Genomic DNA, 26,849 nt, shown 5'->3' on the forward strand with positions numbered 1-26,849 from the left:
AGGAATACCCTGGAGGCAGGTATTCCTTTTCTTAATGTATTGGAGAGCTATTTAACCGTCAAGCATAAAGCCTACTGATATAGAAGTTTATTGTACTCAATAGAGTTGCACAGTGCACACATGATCTAAAGTGCTTTATCCATCACCAGGGTTGGAAATGTTTATTTAACAAAACATGCACAAGAATAAAAAAACTAAAAGTGGATCAGGATTGGATCTGGATCAATATTAAATGATCTGGATCGTTCTAGGGGGAAAAAAACTTGATCGGGACATGCCAACTAAAATTACAAGTTAATCAGGAGTACTGTGACGACAGAGGTGTTACTACGTATTGTGACGATCCCTCCCACTCTCTTCCTTATTTGATGCTGGTTTTCAGGTGGAGCTGGGAGGGGTCTGCTGTAAGTACCTGCCCATGCGGGCTCGGTTTCTTAGAAGGGCATAAAGGACAGCACTTCTAAGTGCCTCTTTCTCTCCCAGCCAGGCCTACTGCACCCTCATCATCCTGATCCTTTTGTTTGGTTTGTTGTAATTAAATAAACTAATTTGACGGTTACTTCTGTGTGTGGCCTCCCTCTTCGTTGCCGGTTTTGAGCCTAGTGGTAACAGTATACATTCTTGTGACTCTATAACGTGGGTCAGCAAAGGCCATCTTTGTGGTAGATGGCCTTACAAGGAGGCGTCTCTACATCTTCGTTCATTTGGCCTCAGCCTGCCAATCAAATCAGGTTATGCACTTCTCTACACAACCTGAGGCTGCCACCTGCAACCAGGTGATCACGCCACCAGCACCCTGGAATTTTTCTGAATCAGAAAAGGGTTCTAACAAAACTGCATAAACACATAAATTCCACCAATCTGTCTCATAAAATCAAGGATTTCACACTCACATTCACACCTACGGCCAATTTAGAATCAAGAATTAACCTAATTAGCATGTCTTTGGATGGTGGGAGGAAGCTGGAGTACCCGGAGAGAACCCACGCAGACACAGGGAGAACATGCAAACTCCACACAGAAAGGCCCGGTTGGCCGATGGATTTGAACCCGGGACCTTCTCCACTGTACACGCCCACCACTTTATTTAATTACTTTCTCTGCATTTACCCCATCAGCTTGCTGCAGTGGGTTTTTACCTCTGAGACGACCAGATGAATGTATTTAACTAGAATCAATGAAATGATTAATCTCCATCCTATCTCGATTCAAGTTTAAGGCAAGTAAAAACACTGCATCTCTCTATTTTCTAAACACTTTCTTGTTCTTACTTCACCAGGCCAAAATTATCAGTCTGCACAGGAAGACTCTCATCCACTTACGCAGCCAAACAGCCAAGTCTCTCTTTCTGGACTTTATTCTGTTCAAATAATTACTATTCTGCTTTCTCTGACTCACAATCATGTTATGAGCTGATGCCTCAAGAGGATCCACTAGTATATAACACTTCTCACACAATACCACCACAGCTTTGCTTATGTGAGACAGACAAATGAATCCAATCCTCCAGCTACACGGTAACACAATCATTAGTTCAGGAGCCGTTTCACTTTCTCGTGTTTTACATCTGATTTCAGTGACGTTCACCTGCTTTCATTGTGTGAAAAGGAAAGAAAAGCATATATTAACTCTCTCCAGCGTCTCTACGAAGATGAAACGCTGTTTAAACTTCGAAAGCCCTCACTGACGGAAGATTTTAAAACCAGACTCCCACAGCAACTCAAACATTAGCACGAAGGGAAAGACAAAGCAAGACGTACTCACTGTTCTCCGGGAGTTTTATCTTAACATGATTCAGCTCAGACACCGAATTAATCCACTGCGTTTACTTAGATTAGATTTGACTGTTTATTTAAGGATAATTATACGTTGTACTGCAAAAAAAATAGTCTAATAGTCTAATAGTTGCAGACTGGCTATCGTGAAGACATTATTTGACCATTTTGCTTAAAATTATATGTTCTGTGCTATAGCCACGACTTTATTAAAGCGTATATTTATCATCAGAAGTGTCAAAGGATATACTGACAATTATTTGTCAGTATATCTACTAGCTTTAATGATTGAGCAGCGGCCCAAGCTGCAAAAAAACAGTAATTCATTCCGTGAAAATTAACTTGTCAACAATAAGATGGTCTCAAAGCCTTCTTTCAGGTTTTCTTGACTTGTTAGCACAGATTTCTGCTTCTGAAACACATTTCTCTTTCTCTTGTTGCTCTGAGCCACTTCCATAATTGGTCATAAATCAGATACTAATCTGTTATTTTATTTTGTTTTAGCAATGCAGCCCCAGTCTCAGCAGTCCCGTTAGAATTAATTTGACTTTTACGTCACGCTAGATTGACGTTGGTCACATTTCAGAGCTGGCAGGAGTCACACATCGTTAAATGCTGGGGAAAAAAAGAAAATCAGTGAAGCTGCTCTTGTTAAAATCCCACCACTCCTGTCTCTGCATTCACCTCCACACACAAACGCCTCATACGTCTGGATATTATCTGCTCATATGTACTGATGTAAAAGCTGACTTTAGCGGCCTCCGTGTTTACATCGTTGTGACGCCTTGTTGTTTAGCACGTGTGAGTTAGTTCAGACATTGCTGACGTCAAAGTAGAAGATTTTATCTGAGCGAAAACTAGAAACGGGGCACTAAGGCATGCAGTGCAGTGCTGTTCCCAGAAGGAGATTTACCGCTGCTTTCAAAAGCCAAGACATCTGCCTCATTGGACTGTGAATAAACCCAGTGAGACGCTGCATTATATAGGCTCCTCAGAGGTAGCGCTATCAGGGAGGTTGTGCTATGCATGACTGTAAACATTTTAATATGATCTCAGCTGGAAACTTGGAAATACTTTTTTTTTTTTTAAGTTGTCAGATATGAGGAAATGAACTCCTTTAAGAGTGTTTATGCGTCTCAATCAAAGCACTCTCCCCTTTCGGGGCTGGCTCACTTTGTGTAACGACATACACTGACGGGGGGGGGATTCCCTGGCACCTAATCAGCCATTCCCCTCAGAGCGAGTTCACCACAAGTTTTCCCCGTCTCTCTTCAAAGATTGTCTTTTTATGTAACAGCTCAGACGCAGCTAAACTGAATCACTATCATCTTTCTCGGGTCAGTCTCGTAATAACGTCACGACCAGATGGGAGTGAGGAAGCGTTTAAGGCCTTTTTATCGACACATCTACTCAATAATTTACTTTTGCTGTAACCTTTTTATCTGTTCAAACATGAAATAATTAGACAGTTGCTTAATGTGAGATCTGCTCGGGGCGCTCTCCCGGAGCAATGAAATATATTGCTTTCCCTTTAACCGGTGCACACCAGGAGGAATTTAATCTCACAAAGCACCGAAGAGGTTTCACTGGAGAACCTCTCCTGTGTTTGTTTTTTCTTTTCTTCTTCTCACTTGGTTCAACCGGCATCTAACGACGAGTCAGTCTCTGAAACAGAACCTGAAACAGAGCAGGGCTTTTGTCGTTTGGTTCTCGTGGTATTTGTTCTTGTGATCTGCACAAAGCACTCTTAGGAGCATAAGCACAATCGCTCTGCGGTTTACTATGATTGAGCATCAAATGAAATGTTTCAGCCTCAAGAGGTTCACTGGGCACGTCTCTTCTACAAATGTGCGTGTCCTGTGTGTTCAAACAAGGGGGGAAAATGAATTTACTCTCTGAAACCAGTTCATGACAATTGCTCTTCACACAGGACCATTATCAAGAAGTGTTGATAATTGGGGTTTGTCGCCAGCTGTTCAAAGGCGATGTAGGCTTTTTTGTCCTCTGTCCACTTTTAGAGTAATTACATATTACACAGAGACACTATTGAACTGCTCGTGCCTCAAGAAGTTTCAATGAGGCGATTTTCTCTATCGACTGAAGAGCAGGCAAAAGGTTCAATTATTTACTATTGAGGGGAACGTAATGAAGACTGACGCGAGAGAGGACATGAAAGAACGACAGAGGTTTTTTAACAACAAACTAAATGGTACAATCTCTGTGATCAATGTTACAAAAGAGGGACAGAGGATTTCAGGTACCGGCTCGGCTGTGCTCGCTCATTGAAATGGTATAATGGGATTTAATTAATATGATAGCTATCAAAAGAAAGAGATTCATGATATTCTGTATATGGCTGCCTGTGGGAGAGTTTCTTTGCTCAGTTATTCTGCATCTTTACACAGCTTTTAAAACATATGTCTAAACGTCGCCTTATGTTTGCTTTTCAAAACATGAAGAAATAGTGCAATAAAGACGAAAACGAAACTTAGCATCAACTCGGCACCGCCAGCCTTGCTTTGTTGGCTTTGTACGAAGTTCAACAAGAGGGCACTCACCTCCCCAGTTCTCCAGGCTGAAAAGGTTGTTGAAGTTGTGACTGACGAACGGCGAGATCATCTTCAGGTCATGGGTTCGAACCCTGGTCGCCAGGAGTGACTGGTGAGCATCTCTGAACGTGGTATCCATTAGCAACAGACCTTTGTGGGCGCGAACAGCCTTGGCGAATCCCTCAGGGCCGTCGCGCAGCAGAATGTCACGGAAACCCACCGGTGGGTCGGCTATAGTGAGAGATGAGAGGGAAAAATAAAGTGGGTTAGAGGAACTGAGGGGGGATATGAGTCCGTTTACTGAATAGAAACCAACTGATATAATTAAAATAATAAAAAAAAGGTAAAGGTGTTTTATATAAACCTCAGACTGGCAATTACCTACAACTATGTGCCATAAAGGGGGTTCCATCGTTTGTTAACACAAACAGCGAGAGCACCATCCGATCTTAAACAGTGTATTGACTTTAGGCACAGGTGTGTTGCTAGATAAATGATTTACATCACTTTAACAAGATACAGAGTAAAGTGTTCTCTCTAGTTGTGCTGTTAACAAGTCTGGCGCTTGTCATAACTTCTGCTAATGAGGTGGCTGCTATCTCCTCTGACTGCTGCTCCTATCGCCCTCAGCTCAGGAGATCAGCTATAAAAGAATACAAGAATATAAGCTCAGCAGCCGGCTTATTAGACACACCACCCACCGATTCGTGAAAATGGATTGCTCCCGCTGACAATGACTCATATGGCCTTGCTTTTCTATATAAAGCAAGCAGCCACCGTTTAGTGAAACAAGAGATCCAACCGACTGAGCCTGGCTGCCAGCTAAAGGCGAACGGGTTCCAGGACGTGCTGCTATTTTCACTTTTCACACACGTATGAATCCGGAGTTATCGGGGCCTATGACCCCGTTTTTAGATCCAAAAATTCTCACAGCGCCAGCAACCAGAGAGCTGTCATGTTGGTGCAAATCTGAGCATACTTGAGTGTAAAAAAAAAAAAAAAAAAAAAGTGTGGAGGCAGTACTCGATGGATTACTTTCAACGGATGCATTTGTAGCCTTTTTAATGTGTGACTAATATTTAAATTTCTCCACATAAACTATTGATTTTGAGACCAGACAAACATGATGCATATCCAGCAGACCAGAAATCACAACCCCAAGAAATACAAAACAATCTATGTCATGGTAACATCTGTAGACACAGACACCGATGTGCTTTAAACAAAATGCATATATGTTTAACAATCAGCCACAACATTATGACCAGTGACATTAGCAGTAAATAGCATTGACCATCTTGTGACAATTCAATGTTCTGCGAGGAAACTTCTGCACCTGGCATTCGTGTGGATGTTACTTAGACATGTACCACCCACCCCCACCCCACAGCAATGACACTCCTTGATGTCACCAGCAGGATGCAGCCTGATACAGACATACACACAAAAACGCTTTAGGAACAACTAAACAAACACATGAAGAACAGCACAAGGTGTTGACCTGGCCTCCAAATTCACTAGATCCCAAACTGATCAAGTATCTGCGGGATGATCCACAGAGTTCCCTCCCCTCAACCCATAGGACCCAAAGGCCCCCCACTAATTAACATCCTGTTCCCAGACACCACAGGACACCCTCAGAAGGCCCATGTCCATTCTCTGATGAGTCACAAATGTTCTGGAGGCACAAGGGAGACCTACACAATATTAGGAAGGCGGTCATAATGTTATGCCTGATCTGTGGTCTGATCTACTTTATGGTGGGTATGAACAACCTAGTGATTCAACAAGAAAAGTCACCACGGACCCTTTGTGACGCCACCCGTAGGGTTCCTGAAGAGCCGTGTTGTAGCTCACCAAGACATGCCGCCAATGGATTGAGTCTTCCTGGTTCAGTCACAACACTATTAAAGTAACTAACAGTATAATGTAAGTGCTAAAAGCTTTCACTGAGAGGAACACAATATGCTGCTAAATCCCCAAGATAAATACTGACAATTCCAGTTTGTCACAACCGAGCGCTCTTCAAAACAAACAAGTTCAACGTTGCAAAAGCCCCGCTCAGTGCGCGCCACTACAACCAACCTTCTATCTTAATCCGTGCGCCTGTCCTTCTCTGCCTCGCAATTAACCACATGCACAACCTGAGGCATTGTAATATTGGGAGCGGGATTTGGATCTATTTTTTGCTGTGGTGTGTGCAATCATCAATCAATTAGACTAGTTAATGAGGTACTATCTGCCTGCTTAGATGTCCTCCAACCCTCCATCCTTCTCTCTCTCTATCCCTCTCTGTGTAGTTGAATATTTTCTCTTGACCTTTCAGTGTTGTACCTCATCCTTGAAAACAAATGATCTCCGCTGTAATTGCCTCTAAGGCCAACATGGGCAAAATGAACTACACACACACACACAGATAAAGACACGTTTGTTCACAAGCACCAGCGCAGACGTACAAAATGAGCTCACCACAATGCAGGAAAGCTACATGAGCTCTGTGAAGTCACGTTGCTGAAGCAAATAGAAGCAGACATTTGAACTTATCAAGATCTATGTTTAATACTTAGTACTGGGGACACACACACACACACACACACACAGGATAAAAATGATTTAGTCCTACTTCCATTTCTCCCGAAGTCTTATAAACGCGCTATATATGTTTTACCACTTCTCTGTTTGACACTCGACACAAGTGAGAAATGATGGTGTGTGTACTGGGACTACAGAGCCTATAGATACAATGGCCCATGCATGTTTTCCTCGACAACACATTAGTCGGTGTTTGAGTGGAGCGCTGAGTGTGAATTGTGTTGCGCGGCGCAAAAACAAAAAGTAGTAAAGAGATACAAGTCCCAAGCGGTCGCTGTGCTTGACAACTGACCCACTTACACACAAACACACCCACTCATTTGCATTGAAAACACTTCACCGCCACCAGCCACCCAGCTCTTCTGCCCTCTCTTCTCTCTGCAGTCTCCCATGCTGGCGTCTTTTCATGCCTCTCCCCTCGACATTCTCCACCTGCCCTGTCCTCCCCATGCAGCCTCAACAGTGGCAGCTAATATGAACAGATAGAGCGGGCCGCGGCGCCCAGAGCAGCTTCCTTATTAATACGAGAGTAAAAAAAAAAAAAACAGCTTGCTTCTGTTTTGAGTCGACACCCGCAACAAAAAGCTTGATAAATGTGTTGTATCTCTGTGTTTAGGAACATTTTCATTGGCAGATCCCGGTGGGAGTGCTAATTAGAGCTTTATTAAAGTCAGGTGTGCTGGAACAGTCAATCAGTTCAACTCAAAGGTTAAATTATTTAGCGTATGTGCTAAAACACAGCCTGGAGAGGACTCTTTTAGCTCGGAACAGCATTATTTTCCACACAGCTCTACGGGAAGAGGCAGAGGAAATAAACAACGAAGGAAACAAGATAATTTGCTGCATATACACAAGACAAAAAGGTCTCGGTAAGTCAAATTTAAGACTCTCTATGGCTCATTTTGAAGCAAAAAAACAACATGGAGGTACACTGATCAGCCAAAACATTAAAACCACTGACAGAGGATGTGAATAACATTGATCATCTTGTGACAATCCAGTGTTCTGCTGGGAAACTTCTGGACCTGGCATTCATTCATGTGGATGTTACTTAGACATGACCCCACCACCCACCTAGACCAGACCAGGCACCCCCACCCCATAGCAATGACACTCCTTGATGTCAGCAGCTCAAGGTGTTGACCTGGCCTCCGAATTCACTAGATCCCAAACTGATCAAGTATCTGTGGGATGATCCACAGAGGCCCCTCCCCTCAACCCACAGGACCCAAAGACCCCCCACTAACAACATTCTGTAACCAGACACCACAGGACACCCTCAGAAGACCCATGTCTATTCTCTGATGAGTCACAACTGTTTTGGAGGCTCAAGGGAGACCTACACAATATTAGGAAGGTGGTCGTAATGTTATGCCTGATTGTTGTATATGTATCAAAATATAATAAAAAAAAAACAGAAGACGCTAATGAAAGAATCCCATACATTTCCGCGTGTCTTTCCATACTGCATTACATACTGTTGTACTGCAAAACTACTTTAATACTAATAATGGAAATACAGCACAGCACCGAGTGTGTGGAGAGCAGTCTGTCATTTTTATTAGTCATTCTTCCTAGAGCTAGCTCTGAGGCATCTGGTGATTAACCTCTAGATGTCCTCCATTAAATAAATCCAGACAATAATTGGAACAAGGTGTACTTCTACACCATCGATGAACCAGCAGCAATCAGCCTTCGGAGGGAACGTTTCAGACTACAAATCCTAATTAGAAAATAATGGCCTTTGAGTAGTTAACAGGCTCTGTCAGGACACCCTCGCCCCGTCTTTCAGGAATTCACGTCTTCCCTTCTCTCCTCTGTGTGGCGGGAACTCCTTAAAAATTGCCTTTATTGTTCATTCATTCAGCCATCTCTTCCCCGCCTTCCCTCTCATTCTGTCCCAGTCAATTTACCCGTCCATTCCTCTGTCTTGCAACCGCCACGATGTCCACCTGACCGTTTTATCAATATATGAGGATTATACACTGTCCAGGCCCTCTGTGTTCTCCTTTCATAACCCCTTTCTCCTTCTGTGCCCCTGTCCCTCCCTCCACAGAGTGTGATAATACAGGACTAATCCCTCTCTTCTCTCAATCCCTCCCTCGAATGAAAGAAAGGATATAAGCACATTACAAATCTCATTACTAGGCTTTAGGTATGCCTCGGTGCGTGCCTGCGCTGCATACGACTACCTCATCAGCCGCTTACAGTAGGTAGGTGTAGGTGTGTACACAAAGGGTGTCTGTCTATAGAGCGCCTGCTCATTACAGTCTGTGTGATTAAGTGCGCACATGCACGAGCGTGTTTTCTTTCCCGCAGCAACAAATACGGGGACTGATCGCTTATAACGCGAGATTTGCATAAGTAAGACAAGTTGTGGGTGAGCACGGAGAAAACACATTAACTCACTCGCTCCACGCGCAGACACTTCCCAAACACCGCTGATTATCCGTCCCATTCTACTTTCATCCTGTTCCGCCATGCTCGGCTTTTAGATGTCAGATTTGATTAGTTCTGCCTGATTATGATTCATATTATTCACATTATTTTGTTATAAATTCGTGTTTACCGGGCACGCTGGCGCATGAGCCGAGGCAGAGCGGGGCGCTGATGAACATGTCAGACTGACACAGCCGACTGTTTCGTTGCCGTCAAAAGGAGCAGCTGTGTAAATTCATGCCACTTTGCACCCCTGGTTAAATAAACCAGAGAGAGCAGAGACACAAAGTGCACTGCTGCCAAATGACCACACACATCAGTTATAATAAGTCTATTTCCCTCAGTAGTTGGATCCTTTTAAAAATAATTTAACAGTAAAACAGATCACATTTAATTATTTCAAAATTCACAAATACTTCCTCCTCGGTTTTAAACGCACACAGTGTGTGAAAGCAAACCCACAGAGCACCACTCCAGAGACTCTAAGTAGCTCAACGAGCTCATCAAAGAGCCCAGCTTGGCCGTTGGCCTTTCCTGCGAGACTACAGGGGCGCTGGTGCAGAGCAGGGTGAGGCGTGGAGAACTTCTGCCTTCACAAACAATGAGCTGCACCCTCTCGCTGCTGTACTCACAGCTCAGCAGAGCACTCTGGGCTAAAACCCTTTTCCTCGCAGAGTGCTAAACTGAGCCATTTAAGAAGGCCTTTCCGCCTACAGCTTTCGGGAGTGTTCGACAGCCCATTTGTCATTCGCCGGGCTGCTTTTATCCAAAGTGCCCCGTGGACACGCAAGTGTTTACATTTTTAGCGACGGTGCCCCAGGGGAAACGTAACCCCCGGCCCTTTTTTGTGGCGGCGCCTTGCTAAATTAGTCCAAATGTAATACACTGAATATGGATGATGCATTGTTAGATTATCGTGGCAACCGTTCGATGACTTTCTCTTGTGGCCCAACACCTATTTCCCCTTTTAAATAATTATATGCCGGTCTCGTTGACTCCTTGCCCTGGACCCTGAACTACACTGGCACAACACAGTTTAATTATTTTATAGCTCAAGCTCTATGTTTTGTTTATTCAACCGTAAGCAGCAGATGAATAATGTGTCACAGAAGGTGAACAATGCGAGACCACATGACATACCCATGGAGACAGGAGGAATGACGGGGTCTGTGGAGGAGGGCTTAGCCTTCACTGGGATGGGTGTGGTTGGTCCATTCACCATCACATGACCTGGACAGGAGGTAGAAAAATACAGAATAGAAGTCAGACACAGTCCTATAATATATTTAACATACTATAAAGACAATGAATATGACCGAGTGTAAGTATAAGCCCTGTACATGAGATACCCAGGTTATTTTTCTGTAAGACTACGACGAGTCTACCACACTGATGAAATTACCCCGACTGGGTGTCTTTTGGAGACGTCATCACTTAAAATGCAGAGTTAGAGACGCGTGCTCCATCACCCTGCACTTATTTATCAGCAAGGACAGGGTAGACAAATCAGACTACCATGTAAATGTCAGGCGCCTTTCAAAACACCCAAGGACACCGTACAAAGTAAGGCAAGGTTTAAAATAATGATGCTATTTATACCTGTATGTAGGTTGGACATCATCTCTTTCATAGCATAGACTCATCTTTCATCTTTTTTGAGAATGAGCATATCTCCCACTACACCATCAGCTTTGTTCCAGACGGGTAGCTGCCGAGCTATTAACCTTTAAATTTCTGCGTATGTAGGTGGAGGTTTATACAGAAATCACACAGCTGTGGCGTCGTGATGTGTCATTCCCACTGACCCAGGTAGTGCAGCAGTTTCTGAGCCCTGTTCTGAGTGGGTTTGAGGTTGAACAGTTCCTGGTTCTCGTCGATGAACTGGGTGTCCACGGTGGAGTGCAGGAACTGGTGGTTGGACAGGACGTTCTGCAGGAAAGGGATGTTGGTCTAGACGTGGAGACAGGGGGACAAACAGAGGAGGAGACCGTTAGCTTTATCCTCTTACAGAGCGATTTACACTTGCCCAAATTTAACCACGCACGAAAACAGAACACAAGCATTAGAGTGAGCAATTATTCTACAAGCCCATGACATTTAGTTTAAGAACTCAGTGTCGGACCTTTGTGTATATAATACGCACATACCTACGCACTGGTAAACAAGTAGCTGCGTCACACAAACCACACGCTAATAATTGTGCGCCTCAAACACGGCTCGCTCTCAGCTTGAATAGACAAACAAGCGCGGGGAACTGGGAGAAAGTCAACTGTTGAAAGTAATTACAATCCGTTTCTATTTTGTTGTTGTTTGTTTGCCTCCGAAGTATTATCACGGCAATTAGGCTCTCTCAATTAACAAAGAAAGAAAGAGAGAGAGAGAGAGAGAGAGAGGGAAGGCGAACGGGAGAGGAGAAGAGAGAGGCGAGATATGTAATTGTTGGGAGTTAATTTCATTACTTGATTCGTTACAGATTTCTTTTCTCACTCTCGTAAGCTCGTCTTAACAATGTGGGTAGACTGCTTTGAGTTGATGTACGAGAGAGGCGGAGAGAGAGAGAGAGAGAGAGAGAGAGAGAGAGAGAGAGAGAGAGAGAGAGAGAGAGAGAGAGAAAACGAGGGTGAGGGAGGGAGGAAAGAGAGTGACAGAGATTAGTGGAGAGAAAAGCACAAAAGAGAAGAGGGGGAAGTTGGAGGGACCGAGCGGAAAGGATATGTTAATGTATTTGTGGAGCGGCTTTAAACGTGTTTATCATCCTTTAATGTCCCCAAGGGAGGGGGAGGTAGAGCGAAGGAAGGTAAACTGTGTGAAAGATTATTCCTCCAAGTTTGCTAAGAGTGTCTTTCCACATGACCTGATCTGTTGGGGTCTTAAGTGACATTTAAAAAGAAAACCCCTTCAACACACACACACACAGAGTCCCAGAGGACTGAAGCATCCACCTGACTATCTCTACAGATAGTCTATAGATGGATGTCTCCGTCATACACACACACAGACGGCGGGGGGGGAGTAAATATAGAAATTCTGTATGCACACACACACAAAACAAAACCCCGCATATGGACAGGATTTATAACCGCAATTTGGGCATTTAGTCGACTGTCAAACCCAGACTGACTTGAAATAATTGCTGCAGCACAATCACTCAGGAATCTCATAATTGGGAGAAAAGAGTCGGGCAGTAAACAAACCACACAGACACATACCTCATTACAGCACTGAGAGAGAGACGCAGAGATGTAGCAGAGAGATCAATGTGCTTGGGTGAATGAAGTACATGCCGGTCATGCCAATAGAGACAAAAAGTGCGGTCCGAAGTGAAGCAGGGCAAGAAGAAACCTTTCTACTAAGTGTATATATATATGTACGTATATATATTATTTTTATTATTATTAACAGGATGATATATAGAGAGGCACTCTGTATGACTTTCCAGATAATCACAGCAAGAGGAGAAGGGTTTTCATCTTGTCTGAGGTATACAGTCACAAACATGAAATGACTTTGTATTCTCATCTGCCTGCTGCATGCAGCAGAGCTGGAGAGGAGAAAGGGAAGAGAGCAGGGGGATTCAAAGGGCTGAGCTGCACTGCCAAGCCTTGGGCTACACGCTGTGGTCCAAAACAAAAGGGGATCTCTGCCCAGTGTTATAACTGCAATAAGACTTCAAAAAAAAACCTGCGGACATCTCCTTCTCTTCCATTCACAGCGTCTGCCAGCAACTATATTAAAACAGATGCTGCCTCACATCCTTGTCTCCCAGCAGCCACGCCAAAGCTGGGTGCTGTTGTACGAGACGTTTTATTGGATCAAAATAAAAGCTTTGATTTAAAGACAACACAGAGCAAGTGGGTTAAGTCTGGGTCATTTGGGAAGGAACACCGCAAGCTTATAAGCTGAGGAACTTATCAGGTTAACTGGGAAATGTGCTTGCACCATTTTCATACCTATATGGACAAGGTCTCAAAGTACGGACATAACAAGAACTAACCATCAATGGAGGTCGACTGTGTCTGGACCAAAAAGTTGGACTTGAACACACCACAACAACTACAGCCAGCTGACAGCTGGAACATATGTTCTGCGCTCGGGAAAGAAAATAACTCTCCATAGCAGCAAGTGGCTTTTTGTGTGTGTGTCCGTGTCAGGCTGCATCCTGCTGGGGATGGCTGCTGCCATCAAGGAGTATCATTGCTATGGGGTGGGGGTGTCTGGTCTGGTCTAGGTGGGTGTTACATGTCTAAGTAACATCAACACAAATGCCAGGTCCAAAAGTTTCCCAGCAGAACACTGAATTGTCACAAGATGGTCAATGTTATTTACTTCTCCTGTCAGTGGTCATAATGTTGTGGCTGATTGGTGTATTTTATGCTAGCGGCTACAGGCTGGAAGTGGGTGAAAATAAAGCAACAAGTAAATATTTTGCTCTCTGCCAGAAAAGTTCCACAAGGTCAAATATTTAAAAAAGAGCATGAAAAAAGAACAAAATATGGAAATAGACGAAGAGAAAAATGTTGTATTTGTTATTTGCTTTTGGAGAAAAGGTCTTTTCTTGGACCTTGGGAACAATTTTCAATATTTTCTGTCTTTTAAATGTCCTCTTAATCTGTAGTTTATGGTAAACAAACTTAACAGGTAGGAGCGTGAGTGGGGAAGGCAATCAAAGGGCGTAAATAAAACACAGTGTGGAGAGACAGAGACGCGGAGTGAGAGACAAATAACACAAACAGCCGTCAGTAATGACACATATAATGGAGAGGGAAGCTAGAGCAACCATTAATACATGGAGGGATTGTCCTCTTCCCCTCTGCTGTACCAGATCAATGTGTTCATTATCAGGCTGCTCTCTGCGCCCGTGGCTGTCACACACAAACACACACACACACCAACACTTTCTCCATGTTTCCCCAAATAATTTGGAACACACGCTCTAAAAAGACCCCCACATACTCGCTCTACCTTCTCTCGTCTTCTCGGTAACGACACACACACATTCTCACGGAGGCTCTGAAACAACCGATCGGCTGCATCTTTCAAAGGCATGTGCACAGCATGGAAAACACACACACACTTAGTCGGCAGAGATGATTGCAGCTCCTGCTCACAAACCCCCCTTTTTATTATTATTATTTATGTAGCCAATCATGTGTAAACCCATACTGTGTTAGTTTAAACCCCCCACGCCCTCTTCAGTCTCATGCACACATGAGCCTCTATCTGAAATCACTGCCTCATTTTAGTACAAAGCTATATGTGTGTATATATGTATATATCACATCTGGTTGCGTGTATATCCCCACTTTTCTTCTCACAGCACTCGCTTTATCACCAGAGAAGTCTGCTTTATTGCTACTCCGCTCACAGCCGGTTGTTATCACTCTTGTTGCAATCAGCTTTACTGGTGATTGCCAAAGCAACATTGAGTGCTAAGTATTGATATCCCAGGCAGTTGGCACGACTGCAAACAGTTCAACGCCCCGCTGCCTCGTAGCACTCTGGTCGCTGGGCTGCTTTTTTTTTTTTTTTTAAGGGGGTTTATTGTAATTTGTGTCGTTATTTCTAATTTTAAGTCGGGCTTTGATATAAAAACTCATTAGAAGCTGGCTGCTCCAGAGGGGGCGAGGCAAAGCTGTCACGCAACATCCGAATGTTGGGACGTAATTTAGATCTGATAATAAAATGCAGTCTGGTTATCTCGGGGAAGGAAATGCAACATGGCACCGGCTTCTTTATGTGCTCTCGATGTCTGCAGTCTGTCATTTCACACTATGCATAGCAGGGGAGCAGGTGGGGGTGTTGATGTGTTTTTTTTTTTTTTTTTTTTTGTGCAGACAGCTCCTTTTTAAGATACTACTGATATGTTACAGCTTTAAAATAGCAGGAAGGTGAAGCAGACAAGAGAGTGGGTCACGTTTAAACCCAGAGCAAAATCACTGACAGCATCTAGAGGAAAGGTTACACCTGCTAAGTTTTTATTCTAATCAAGACGCACGGACTCAAACGTGAGTCTGGGAAAGTTCTCATTCTCTCAGGTCACTGTGCATCCAAAAATTATTGAAAGAAGTCATGCAAGTTTCTGAACTGAGGATGCCTTTGCTCTGAGAGAGTTCATATGAACAAGTTTAGTTTTCATATTCAAGCCTGAAGTTAATTCGATCACTGACACTGATGTAGCTGGACAACTCTCTCCGTTGTCGCGCCTCCTTTACTCCTACGAGCGTGCGCGCTGAATCCCTGCAAAGGACAACACCACAAGGAGTGGGAGGACGATGAGTGAGGAGGGAGGTCGTCATTAATATTCCCCGCACACCAGCGAGAAACATTTGGGCTGATGTTGAGATGAGGGTTAAGGCTCGGGTCAACCTTTAACTTATGTAACGACAAAGTTCAACGGGGGCTGCGTCTCTCCGCCACCGTGGAGTAAAAGGGCAGAGGCAGGAGAGCGGCAAGAGGGGAAACGAGAAATTCTCAACAACGTCCCATCAGCATGTTTCCAGGGAGCTGTCTGCTGCCTGCGTTAAGCTGTCCCGTTCGCCGCGTCTCCTCTAACGGCGGCGGGCGCGCAAGGCCGTGACACGCCGAGCTGACGGCTCGTCCGTTTCCCCCGGTGTCGAGCCGTCGCCGGATGTCTGCGTATTGGCACTAGTCTGACCTGTGACGGCTGCTTTTCGGCTGATTCAGCATTTTGGATTGGCAGCAATTTGGAGTCGGTGAGAGCGATCAGTCTGATTGGCTGTTCAGGTTATCGAACCGGTGCACGGAAGGGATGGAAGTAAACAGAACAATAAAGTTCACAGGGTACACAGAGGGATCTAATCATCTAGAATTAAAAATGTAGACTAACTGATCAGCATGATCAGTTCAGGAGAGGCCAGCTGTGTATGACTGTATTTTTTCTTGCTTCCACCCTTCCAGTTTCCAGCCCCTTCTAGTATGAAGAGTTTTTTTGGCAGTAGTTCTTTGATGTCTATTTGGCACGTCTGTACCTTAAAGGACACAGTTTTATCCACCTATATTAACTGATAAAATGTGATCGGACAGACTAATCTTGGCTCCAGGGTGGGCAAGGTGAGCGTAAATCAAAGTTAACAAGAATGGAAGCACAAAGGAGGACATACTGTATGACCAGTGGCAGTGGAGAAAAATAAACTAAGCTAAATGGGATCAAGATAGTGAGGAGGATGAGAGCATTGACCAGAGCAGCTAGCTTGTTTTGGTGTATACCTTTTTGCATTAAGGTGTCACATACACTGATCAGGCATAACATTATGACCACAGACAAGCAACATAAATGATACTTATTTGCTTGTGACAATTCACTGTTCTGCTGGGACACTTTTGAACCTGGCATTCATCCGTGTGGATGTTACTTAGACATGTACCACCCACCTAGACCAGACCAGGCACCCCCACCCCATAGCAATGACACTCCTTGATGGCAGCAGCCATCCTCAGCAGGGGCACAAAAACGGTTTAGGAACAACTCCAAATTCACTAGATCTCATCAAATATCTGTGGGATGATCCACAGAGGCCCCTCCCCTCAACCCATAGGACCCAAAGACCCCCCACTAACATCATTCTGTTCCCAGACACCACAGGACACCCTCAGAAGGTCAATGTCCATTCTCTGATGAGTCACAACTGTTTTGGAGGCACAAGGGAGACCTACACAATATTAGGAAGGTGGTCATAATGTTATGGTTGATCGGTGTAAATCACTGAGCTAGCATAAATTTATGCTGTCGTGTCAAACCATAGAGAGTTGATCATTAAAGGATCTGTAATCTGTATGACTCTCGTCTCCACCACCTCAACATGTCCCTCCCTCCCTCTACTGTCATACCGACTACTGAAGCATTAGTTTCCAAATCCTAATGCTCACCTGTAAAGCTTGGTGAAATCCTGCGTAGTGTATCTCTGATCTACAGCTCACCTGGCTACAGCCTCACCCAAAGGTCCCCTTCTGAACGAGGCTGTTCTGTTCTCGCTCCAGGTACAGATCAGGCACTCGGCATATTTTACTATCTATGAACACAGAACCGCTCCTTCAAAAAGCATCTGGACCGAATCCATTTCTAAACATACCGCGGCGTTTTCCTCGTGATCAACACTCGCTTTAACACACACCACGCTGTATGCAGCCTGGAAAGAAACACTCCTCCGCCAGAGTACATTTAAAAAAAAACTTCAAACCGCGCTCGGCTTTGAAAACAAACGCACAGCACACGGAGACGCATGATCTCTGTCTTCTCCCCCAACGCCTCCCTCTGTCACACACAGCCTCCCTCAGTGATTAGGAGTTGAATAGGGGAGCTGTCAGGTCGTCCGTCTTTCCTCTCCTCTCCTGCTCCGTCTCTCCCACCCCCATCCGTCATGCCTTAACCACTGGCCCGGACACATAAACAAGATCAGCGCACACACACACACACACACACGCTGCCCCGGGACTGAACGTATACCGACACACATATCTGCGTTTTAAAGCGACCTGAAGGCAGCAACAAGGAAACGCATGCAATTTCAAAGCAAATACTCCATAATCGAACACACACACACACGGACAAATACACAGACACACAGGGACGTGTGTGTAGATGAAGAAGAAACGCTGCTGGCATGTTTTGGTCTCTGATGGTCAACAGGCCGGTCACCGTGACGGCGGGTTTATTTGCACTCTCCGAGTCCGTATCTGCATGCGACTATCAGACAACTCCCATCACATTTCTTTCTCCGTTTTCTGCTTTAACTAAAAGGTCGCGCCTTAATTCCCTTCACTCTAATGCCCTCTTTATTTCTTACCTTCTGTACCTCTCGCTAAAAGTAGGCAGCGTTAACCATCCTCATTCAGCTCCAGTGGCCTTTAAAGTCACGACACACGCCGTGTTTTAATGTCTAAAGGAAAAGTAACAGCGCTCTGCATACTTTCTCTCTCTCTCACACACACTCTTCAGCCCTGTTTTACAACCAGACCCCGTAACAAAAGATAACAAATGTGTGCCGTATAGGACTATTTCATGGCCGCCTCTACAAATTAAATCTGTAATCAGTGTTTGACATTTGCCACCAGGCTTTTTTTTCCCCTCAGTGAAATAAAATAAATCTGATAGTGATCTTTCCGGTAATAACTCCTACCACCTCTCTATGGCAGAGCAGTCTTTACCTCGCAGTTCATAAGGGAGGCTGTGGGCAGAAATATTTCCATTGTAAATAAGTTAATAAGATTCTGAGTGAGAGAAAAAAAAAATAAAAACGGTAAAATGTGAATAAATAAAATTGACAAAGGCTCTCTCTCTCTCTCTCTGTCTAGAATGACAGTTCTCCGTGCCTCCGCATGCATCTGCGGTTTCATGAAGCACGTATAAATCCAGCTTTGATCCCTGATTTATGACAGGCTGCATACACGCGAGCACGGAAAACAGGAAGAGGAAGGACAGTTTTGTTTTAAGCTCTAAGATACGCCAGACACAACCTGTTGTTTCAGCTCCTAGTTCCCCGTGCCCCGTGAGCCGGAGCTGGCCGTGGTGCTGAAAACTCGACAGACATCTCAGTTAAAGGACGCCGTCGGGAAAAAGGGAGCAGCTATTGCTCTCTGGCATAACCACGCCGTTCAATAGAAGATCGCAATTTAGAAATCTAAACCATGAGCAGCAAACAAGGTCTTTTTTTTCTTATGGAGGGGGTCAGTTGCACCCAAAGGAGACAGGATATACAAGTACGCTCACTAATATGCTCCATATCACTGAAGAGCAGAAGTTTTGCAGCTACTGAGCCAATATGGTTGGACGCTCAGCTTTAATTTGAAGGCATTCATATCCAAACTGCAGGAAGCGTGTAGAGATTACCACCTTTTTATACTTCACAGCGCCCTATTCTCAGAGGCTCACAAGTGGCATATATAGCTGTTTAACTCGATTCAAGCGCGAGCCAGTCCCAGCTGAGGGGCCGCGAACGTCAGCCCAGTCACAAGTAATTGTGGCCTCAAACAGAGATGATGAGGGTGGGAAGGAGGAAGTGGACACAACAAAGGCGGGCTGCGGTTTGAAGACCAGCAGGGAAGAAGAGACATTAACCAGTAACTAATACCGGGTCCGTTTTCCTTTGGCAGCGTGACTCATCTGGTATCAGGAAACTGGGTGGCGAACTGGCTAAAAGAACGCCTGCCTATATTCTCTGAGAGACGAAAGCCTATTAAAACAGACTGCTACTTAGTGGTATTTTGGGAATCCTTAAGCAGTAAGCCTGTGACGCATCAAACGACTCACATGCACTCCGCAGAGAGTGCGTGTCGTCTCCGACTCCGCTGGCAGGTGTCTGGTCTCGTGTTAATTACATTTGAACTTGCGAACGATCGCGTTACAAAAAGAGGAAATAGACGTTCAGCCAAACACGGACGCCGACACGGCGAGAACAGAGATCCTGCTGTTAATTCCAAGCTTGGGTTCTACATCTTGTCTTTTAAGATGCAGGGACACTAGTTGGTTCACAGAAACTCCAACCCACTGAACCGGTGCCTTCTGAGAGTTTTTTTGGTGGAGCTTGAGACAGCAGGGGCTCTTGAACCGTTTAGCGCCTGTAGCAAACATTCATAGGTTCTCTCTGGGATCCCGGCTCAATAAAGCTCGTTTAGCGCCCCTATCACACCGGCGGATTTAGAGCCTGTTTGGGCCAGAGGTACAGTGTAAACACACATTCCGCTGCAAAAACACAAATGTCTCTTTTACTCGCGTTGTGTTGCCACTGAGAGACGTCAGAGGATCGTAAACCTCCACTAGACGGTGAAAAGAGGAATTCCCAGAGACGCGCTAATTTTAAAGAACAGTTGTTTTGCATTGCAGATCCGCTGGCAGATGGTAGTCAGAATTAACACTTCAAGGCCTTTTAACAGAGTAATACTACAATTTATTGTGTGTTTAAAGAACCGCCTTTAATCTCTTTTGGTATTAATTACTGGGCTACCGGCTGCATTGGCTTCAAACTCGCGGCAGCACGATTTAATGTATTTAATGTGGACATATAAGCTGAGTCATTTTTGTCCTTATTATAGCCAGCTAGGATAAGCCTAGGGCAGTGGGGATTTGATTAAAGAAAACTTCTGATGGCAGTTCACTGGGTGGACATCAATGGATCCTGCTGACCTGTCAAAAGCGAGGTCTAATTTTTGTTTTAGAGTCATTTAATATCTTCTCCCAAGCCAAAGGCAGCGTTCGACAGGGTCGCAGCAGGGCGGGACAGCTGTCTTTGCCGCGGCACTTCACAGTGTGTGGGCACTTGTGCAACACCTAAATGCGTCTCTTCACCGAGCACCTCCAGCATAATGCATTCGGTACTTTGAAATTTAAAAAAAAGAAAAAAAGAAAATGGTTTTTGCCGTTTAAGTGGACAATTATTTTTGGTTCAAAGAGAGGAGAGCCTGGAGACAGCTTAAAACATTACCGTGATCATGGGCTTACAATTACTGCATATCATCAGACTGTTTACCTTTTGACATTAAATTACTTCAACCCATTATCCTCCCAACAATACCTGTGACTCATCTCCCATCCTGAGTCACAGTTTAAAAGAGATCCCGGGGCTACGGTGGGCTTCGCAAAGAGCACTGCAGAGTAAAAAAACTAAACAGCACTTCTAGTGCCGCAGATGAAATCTCAAATTGTGACCTTCAACTTCAAGTCCACTGGAGCTGAACACCGGACAACCTTTACCCGTCTAATTAGCCACCACTGAACACTTTAAACGATTTAAAAGCATTTCCGTCGCAGGTTTGGGGCTGACGAACACACGTCAGAGAAAGTTACAGAGTGCGAAACGTGTCCCTGTAGAACATTTAAAGTTATCAGTTACAGCTCAATTAAAACTTAGAGAATGCCAATGTGTTATATTTAATTAAATTTAATTTTCCTGTTATTATCTTTGCAGTACTGTTTACTGTCAGCCTAATAGAAATGACACTGGTGCAGGCAGGCATGATGTTTTATTGCTGCTCTGTTTAATCAGCTTTCCCAACTGCATGAAGAATAAAGGTCTACTTTACTTTAGGTGACAAAAGGAGGAACACACAAACGCCATTCGCGTCGTTTTCTAGCGATCAAAGTGAAGCAGGGTGACTCTTCTTCCTTCTTCATATTCTGTGTGACGCTGGCAGAAAATTCAATCCGCCGCATTTCCATTTATCATCATGATCACTGCTCAAGTCTCAATACTGTTCTGTCAAAGTAATGCATCTCATCTAATGCTCTCTCTCTCTCTCTCTCTGTGTGTGTGTGTATTGATGACTACCAGTCAGTAGTGAGACGGTGATTCATCCCGGTTCCTGCACAAATATTGAGCAAAGATGGGCAGACTTTAAAAAAAACAAAAAAACAAAAAGGGTTGACTCAACCAGCGGGTCCGTGTTTAGTCTCCATCTATGGCTCAGCGTGACGCCTTTAACGCTAAAACATCCATAGTGTCTAGTTTCCGGGACACCAAAATGACTAACAGCCGCCTCTTATTTACCGACTGTACTATAACTGTCTTAGTTTTTCTCAGCACAGAACATCATGCATTATTTATCTGAATATTTTTACAGCCTCATCGTGGCTGCTTGTGATTTCCTAGTCAGTATTTATAGATTTTCACATTTGGGTTTTTAATGTTCTTTGATCAAGGCTCCTGCTCCCCGTCTCTCTCTCTCTCTCTCTGTGTATATTCTTATGATGGCCGTGCAGCTGAAATGGCTGTCTGGCAGCAGTGAGCTTTGACAGCAGGGGAAAGTATGAAATGAAACACGGCCCTGTTCCATTTAGTTGTGCCCGTCAGCCTTGCCAGTGGGCCAGCATGGCCAGCGACGGGGCTCTGGCAGCGGCAGGCCGAAGCCGAATGCGGCCATTTACTGCCGTTATTAGCCGCATTTAACAAGTCAGAACCTCCTACTGCGAGAAACGTCTACTAGTTTCCCCGCGCAGCCAATTATCAGACCATAATGCGATTAAGGCGGTAATGTGACTAAGGAGGAGCCCATGTAAACAACATGCTCCGATTCTGCTAATGCAATTATTCCTGTTGTCAGAATAAGCTTAGTTTTACTATTTAAAGGGAGCTTCACTCATGTAAACACCTAAATCGAGCTATGACTCGAGCTTTTAACGGCATTTTGCAAAGCGTGGCACTCCCACTAGCTGATGACACAGCAGCCGGCGAGACCGCTTTAGTTCAGTCTCACTCCCGGTGCTCGGTCTTGACGAGGTATTCTCTACAAACTTTCTGCACTTCCAGGGCAATTCGAGGAGTTGAGCGTCTTCCTTCGGGGACGGCTTCCTTCTCAATGCACAGTTTACGGCGTTAAAAGAAAAAAAACTCGCAGAAGAGTTTTACCGCAGCGTTCGGCAAAGACAGCCACGAGGGCGAACCACGCCATTATCACGACAGAAAGATGAACTGTGCATAACACGGCGGCACGGAAACAGGGGCATTAGAGGAGACATCCATTTTATTCAGCCTGGCGTGTTAGTGTGGCAGTGCGGCTCCGTGGGTCGAGCTAATTTTGCATCTCTGCACGTCTGCTGGAGAGATGCACCGTTTCCCAGAGAAGGGGCGACTTTTGCACGAATCAATAAATGTTGGATGTTTGGAGTCTGACAAAGGGTGATATTAACCGGGCACTTTGCTAACTTGCAGACACGAACCATTTAATCTGGCTTGTCTGCTACCTGTCCAGTAGGAAGCTATCTGCAGCCTAAACAACATTATCCTGGATGGATAACACTGTTAGCAAAATGTTCCACTGATGCAGCTGAGTCCTGTGTTCACCTTTCGGACACGCTGCTGCGGGGAGATCACGCTAATTTCCCCCTAAATGTTATTTATCAGGGGAATTAGTTTCCGTGACTCTCTACAATAGAGGTTAGTATGACCCACAGAGCCACTAGGGTTAGGTTAATGGGAAATACACCGGGATGAAATTGATTAGGACTCTCCTTTTAACAGAGCAGCTCAATAAACAACAAAATAATCTTTATGGGAGCAGCTCTTCACCGATTCTTCTCCATTCCCTGATAGCTGCACACATGTAAATGCATCATTGCACTCTCTCGTGCTTTTCCAACAGAACTGGTGCCAGGAATCTGCAGCTTATTTCAGGGGAAACGATCAACAAACAAAATCTCATTTGCAGTCTTTTCCGTTGCACCTCCCAGCTTTGTATCTTGACATTCACCAGCCTTTTTGTAACGGCTTGTTGTGTTTTCTTGCCTAGTCCCCCACACACATTCTAGTAATAGCTGCCTCTGATCCACCGTTGCTGTTTCCACTTGTTAATTCCAGCAGCAGGAAATACATTAAAGCAACTTACTCTTGGAAATATTTGGCTTGCATGTTTTATTTTTTTATTTTTTTCCCCTCTAACAAACAAGTCCCCGAAGTCTTTTCTGCCCCGTGTCTGCGCGTCGGAGTGCATTTGTCAAGGCTTTACACATAGAGCAACGCAGACAAATGAGGCCTAGCATGTTTTTTTTCCCCCCCGTACCTCATTTTGTGCAGCCTATGGCTGGTAAAACGGTCTGCCAGCAGTAACTGGGAAATCATTTGGAGACACTGTTATTAATGCAGGGGAAATAAATAAAAGCGCAATGACATGCAAACGACTCCGAGGGCAAAATTAGACGGTGGTGTTGTGTGGCTGTTTGTGCACGTGTGCGGCCGCGTGTCCGTCCTTGTCTCTCATTATCCGCGGATTGAGACAAATAGAGGGGGGTCTGCCCTTCGATCTAAACCTCCACACCATTTACCCCCGACGTTACAACCCAGCTAGTGTGAGTTTATATGTGTGTGTGTGTGTCTAACCCGTGTCCTCATTTGTGTGATGCCGCGGCGCGTTTGTGTGTGCAGTCACGCAATCATTCCAATCTCTAAGTGTGTATGTGCAATCGTGTTTTGTGTGTGTTGCGCGTCCGCCGGTTGCAAATGGACTATGTCAAATGTATGTTCGATGCATCTATGTGAAGTTTGTGTGTGTGTGTGTGTGTGAATAGAAGCGTTCAACACACTGGTGCTTATGTGTGACGTGTTTGTGCGCATTTTTTGTGCTTCAGTGTTGCCTATATTTAGCCAAAACCTTCACTGAGTCATTTTATCACGGAAAAACTAAAATGTTGTCCTCATTAGTAAGTGTTAGACACTTCCAAACATAATTCCATTAATAGTTTGAATTATTTAGTGTGGGCACATTTAACCCTTGAAACCAAACCAGCCCTCCCAGGGACTTCTCTGGTAGCTTGCTCCACGGTGTAATCACATCCTGACTCAGTGACAGAGAGAGCAGGGCTCTGTCGGGGCGGGGCACCATCTGTCGTGAGGCTCCTTGTTCTCGTTGGAGAAGATCTTTACGAGTCTGGCTGAAAGTTTGGGGTCACTGTGGCGCAGAGTTTGGGATTTATGTCTCCTTGACGGATAAGAGTCCAACCATCTACAATTTCTAAAAGTTTTCGCACTTCAGTGTCCAACACTTCAACCATCTAGTAGAGAGAAAAAAAAAAAATAAAAAGTCTTTCTGCTGTCACATACACACCAATATAAATTCTTGCTGCTGGCAAGGACATGTTCCGCAGCAGCTGTCGAGTTTCAAATTTTGATTTACACTTTGACACTTTTTCTGCCGTACCTATCGCTCGTTTTTTTTTTTTTTTTCTTTGGCAAACATCACTGTGAGGCATTTAGTGAAATACTACTTCGGCTGTTTGAACACATCTAGTGCTCAACGTGTTGGACGCAGGACAGACTGGCAGATGGAGACCGGAGCAAGTCTGACAAAGGTCAAATTATTAGTCAGATGACTGGATCATCGGGGAAAAAAAAAAGGTTGAGGCTATTTAAAGACGTTCACACGCGCATTACAACGTTCACGTATTTTCAAGAACTGCACTTAAACCCCGTCGTCGGTGTTCTGCTTCAATTCCAAAAAAATAAAAAAATGTCTGACTGGTTTGCATTAGTGATACCATGTAATACAAACCAGGGTGTAAACTCATTTAGCATTCAGCTTTCAGAAACAAATACCATCTGCTGAAGTGTTAGTATGCACCCAAGTGAGCTGCATAAATACTTGACACCGAGATGTTTCCAGTTCGTTGACACCGCACGCGAGTTGACCGCTGAACCAATTTGCGATAAATAAATAAATAAAAAAGTCGATAGATTTGTGCAGCCCTAGGTCAGTAGGCCGACTCCCCTGCAACTGTTTTCACTTTGAGGGCTAATTTGGCCTGACCAAACCAGAGCAGGTCTGCCCTCTTTCTGATTAAGTGCAGCATTACTCAGAATGGACTAAGGCTCCTGCCAATCTCTCAGCTTAGTTCTCAGTCCTACGGAAAGAGAAAAAAACACTCCCCTGTGAGCTTTACTTTAACCGGATTGATCAGAAAGTGTTCTAAAGACACAAAGTTTCTGACTTTTGCCCTATACATTATTAGTTGAGTGCAGTTTGATTCCATTCACAAGCTCGCTTATTGTGATATTCCCTATAAGTAAACCAAGAACTCGGTCAGTAATGTGAATTTCCCCTGACTGGAGAACTCAGTCCATTCATCCCCCCAGCAGTAGGTCATGCTAGTTTATTTTCATTCAGCAAGGTCACTCTCCCTGAGAGGAGGACCGAGTGCTTACACCACTAGAGGTTTGATTAATTGTGAATCAACGAGCCATTAAAGCGAGCGCTGCAAACGGGATACGACTGGGCGGAATTATATATCAAGCTTCTCCTTGCTGGACCTTGCTTTGAGGGAGGTTTTGGCTTACCAGGTTAATAATACGCCGGCCACGGTAAGAGATGTAGACAGTCAGGAGGAATTACAGGATAAAAATAAATTCAAGGCACAAAAGTAACGTATGACGGTTGCATGAGGGGTAAACGCTTGGAAAAATGGAAGAGATATGATATGAACAGGGAGCGGAGCGGAGATTGAGGACATAAAGCGACTCCTGGGTGAGAATTGAGACACACGGCAAAAACCAATTAATCCATGACACAACCAAATCTCTTACCCTGACCTCCTTTTTTACCATCTTTCATTCCCATCTTTGCGACGTTTCATCTCCAGCGTGCGATTACGTCGCTAAAACACGACCGCACGCACGTGAATATTGGAGACACCGTTACAGGTTCTGCCCCAGTAACGGGACACGCGCGCGCTAGGCAGACGGTTTCCATTAAATGGCTATTTCCAGCCGCCACCGGCGCGGCGGGGAAATCAAGCGCCAGGCCCCCGTTTGAAGTGGTATCGGCTACACTTGTTCCTATCGCCTTCCTATCACTCCATCCACCCCTCCCTCCTATCCCCGGCTAACCCCTCTCCCTTCCTCACTTATCTCCCCTTACGGCCCCCAGAGATCTTTGGCCTCTTCTCTCTTCTCCACCTCTCCGTCCTCACAAGTCGGCACTCGCGTGTTCGCCCTCGCTCTTAATCACCCTCCTCTGCTACCCCTCTCATCCTGGTCTGACCCAGAGTTGCTTGAGG

General features: G+C 44.7%; 1 protein-coding gene across 1 annotated transcript in view; it reads right to left on the reverse strand.

Moving 5' to 3' along the window:
• The window catches only part of pcxb (pyruvate carboxylase b), a 307,177-nt gene that overhangs the window by 50,296 nt on the left and 230,032 nt on the right, over positions 1–26,849 (reverse strand). The window contains exons 13-15 of the mRNA XM_084546125.1: positions 11,161–11,305; positions 10,496–10,585; positions 4,334–4,555 (exon numbers count right to left, since the gene is read on the reverse strand). Of these exons, the coding sequence (XP_084402251.1) occupies positions 4,334–4,555; positions 10,496–10,585; positions 11,161–11,305 (457 nt within the window). The remainder of the gene's footprint in view (positions 1–4,333; positions 4,556–10,495; positions 10,586–11,160; positions 11,306–26,849) is intronic.

Source organism: Chelon labrosus (assembly GCF_963514085.1).
Source record: "Chelon labrosus genome assembly, chromosome: 1".
Lineage (NCBI taxonomy): Eukaryota > Metazoa > Chordata > Actinopteri > Mugiliformes > Mugilidae > Chelon > Chelon labrosus.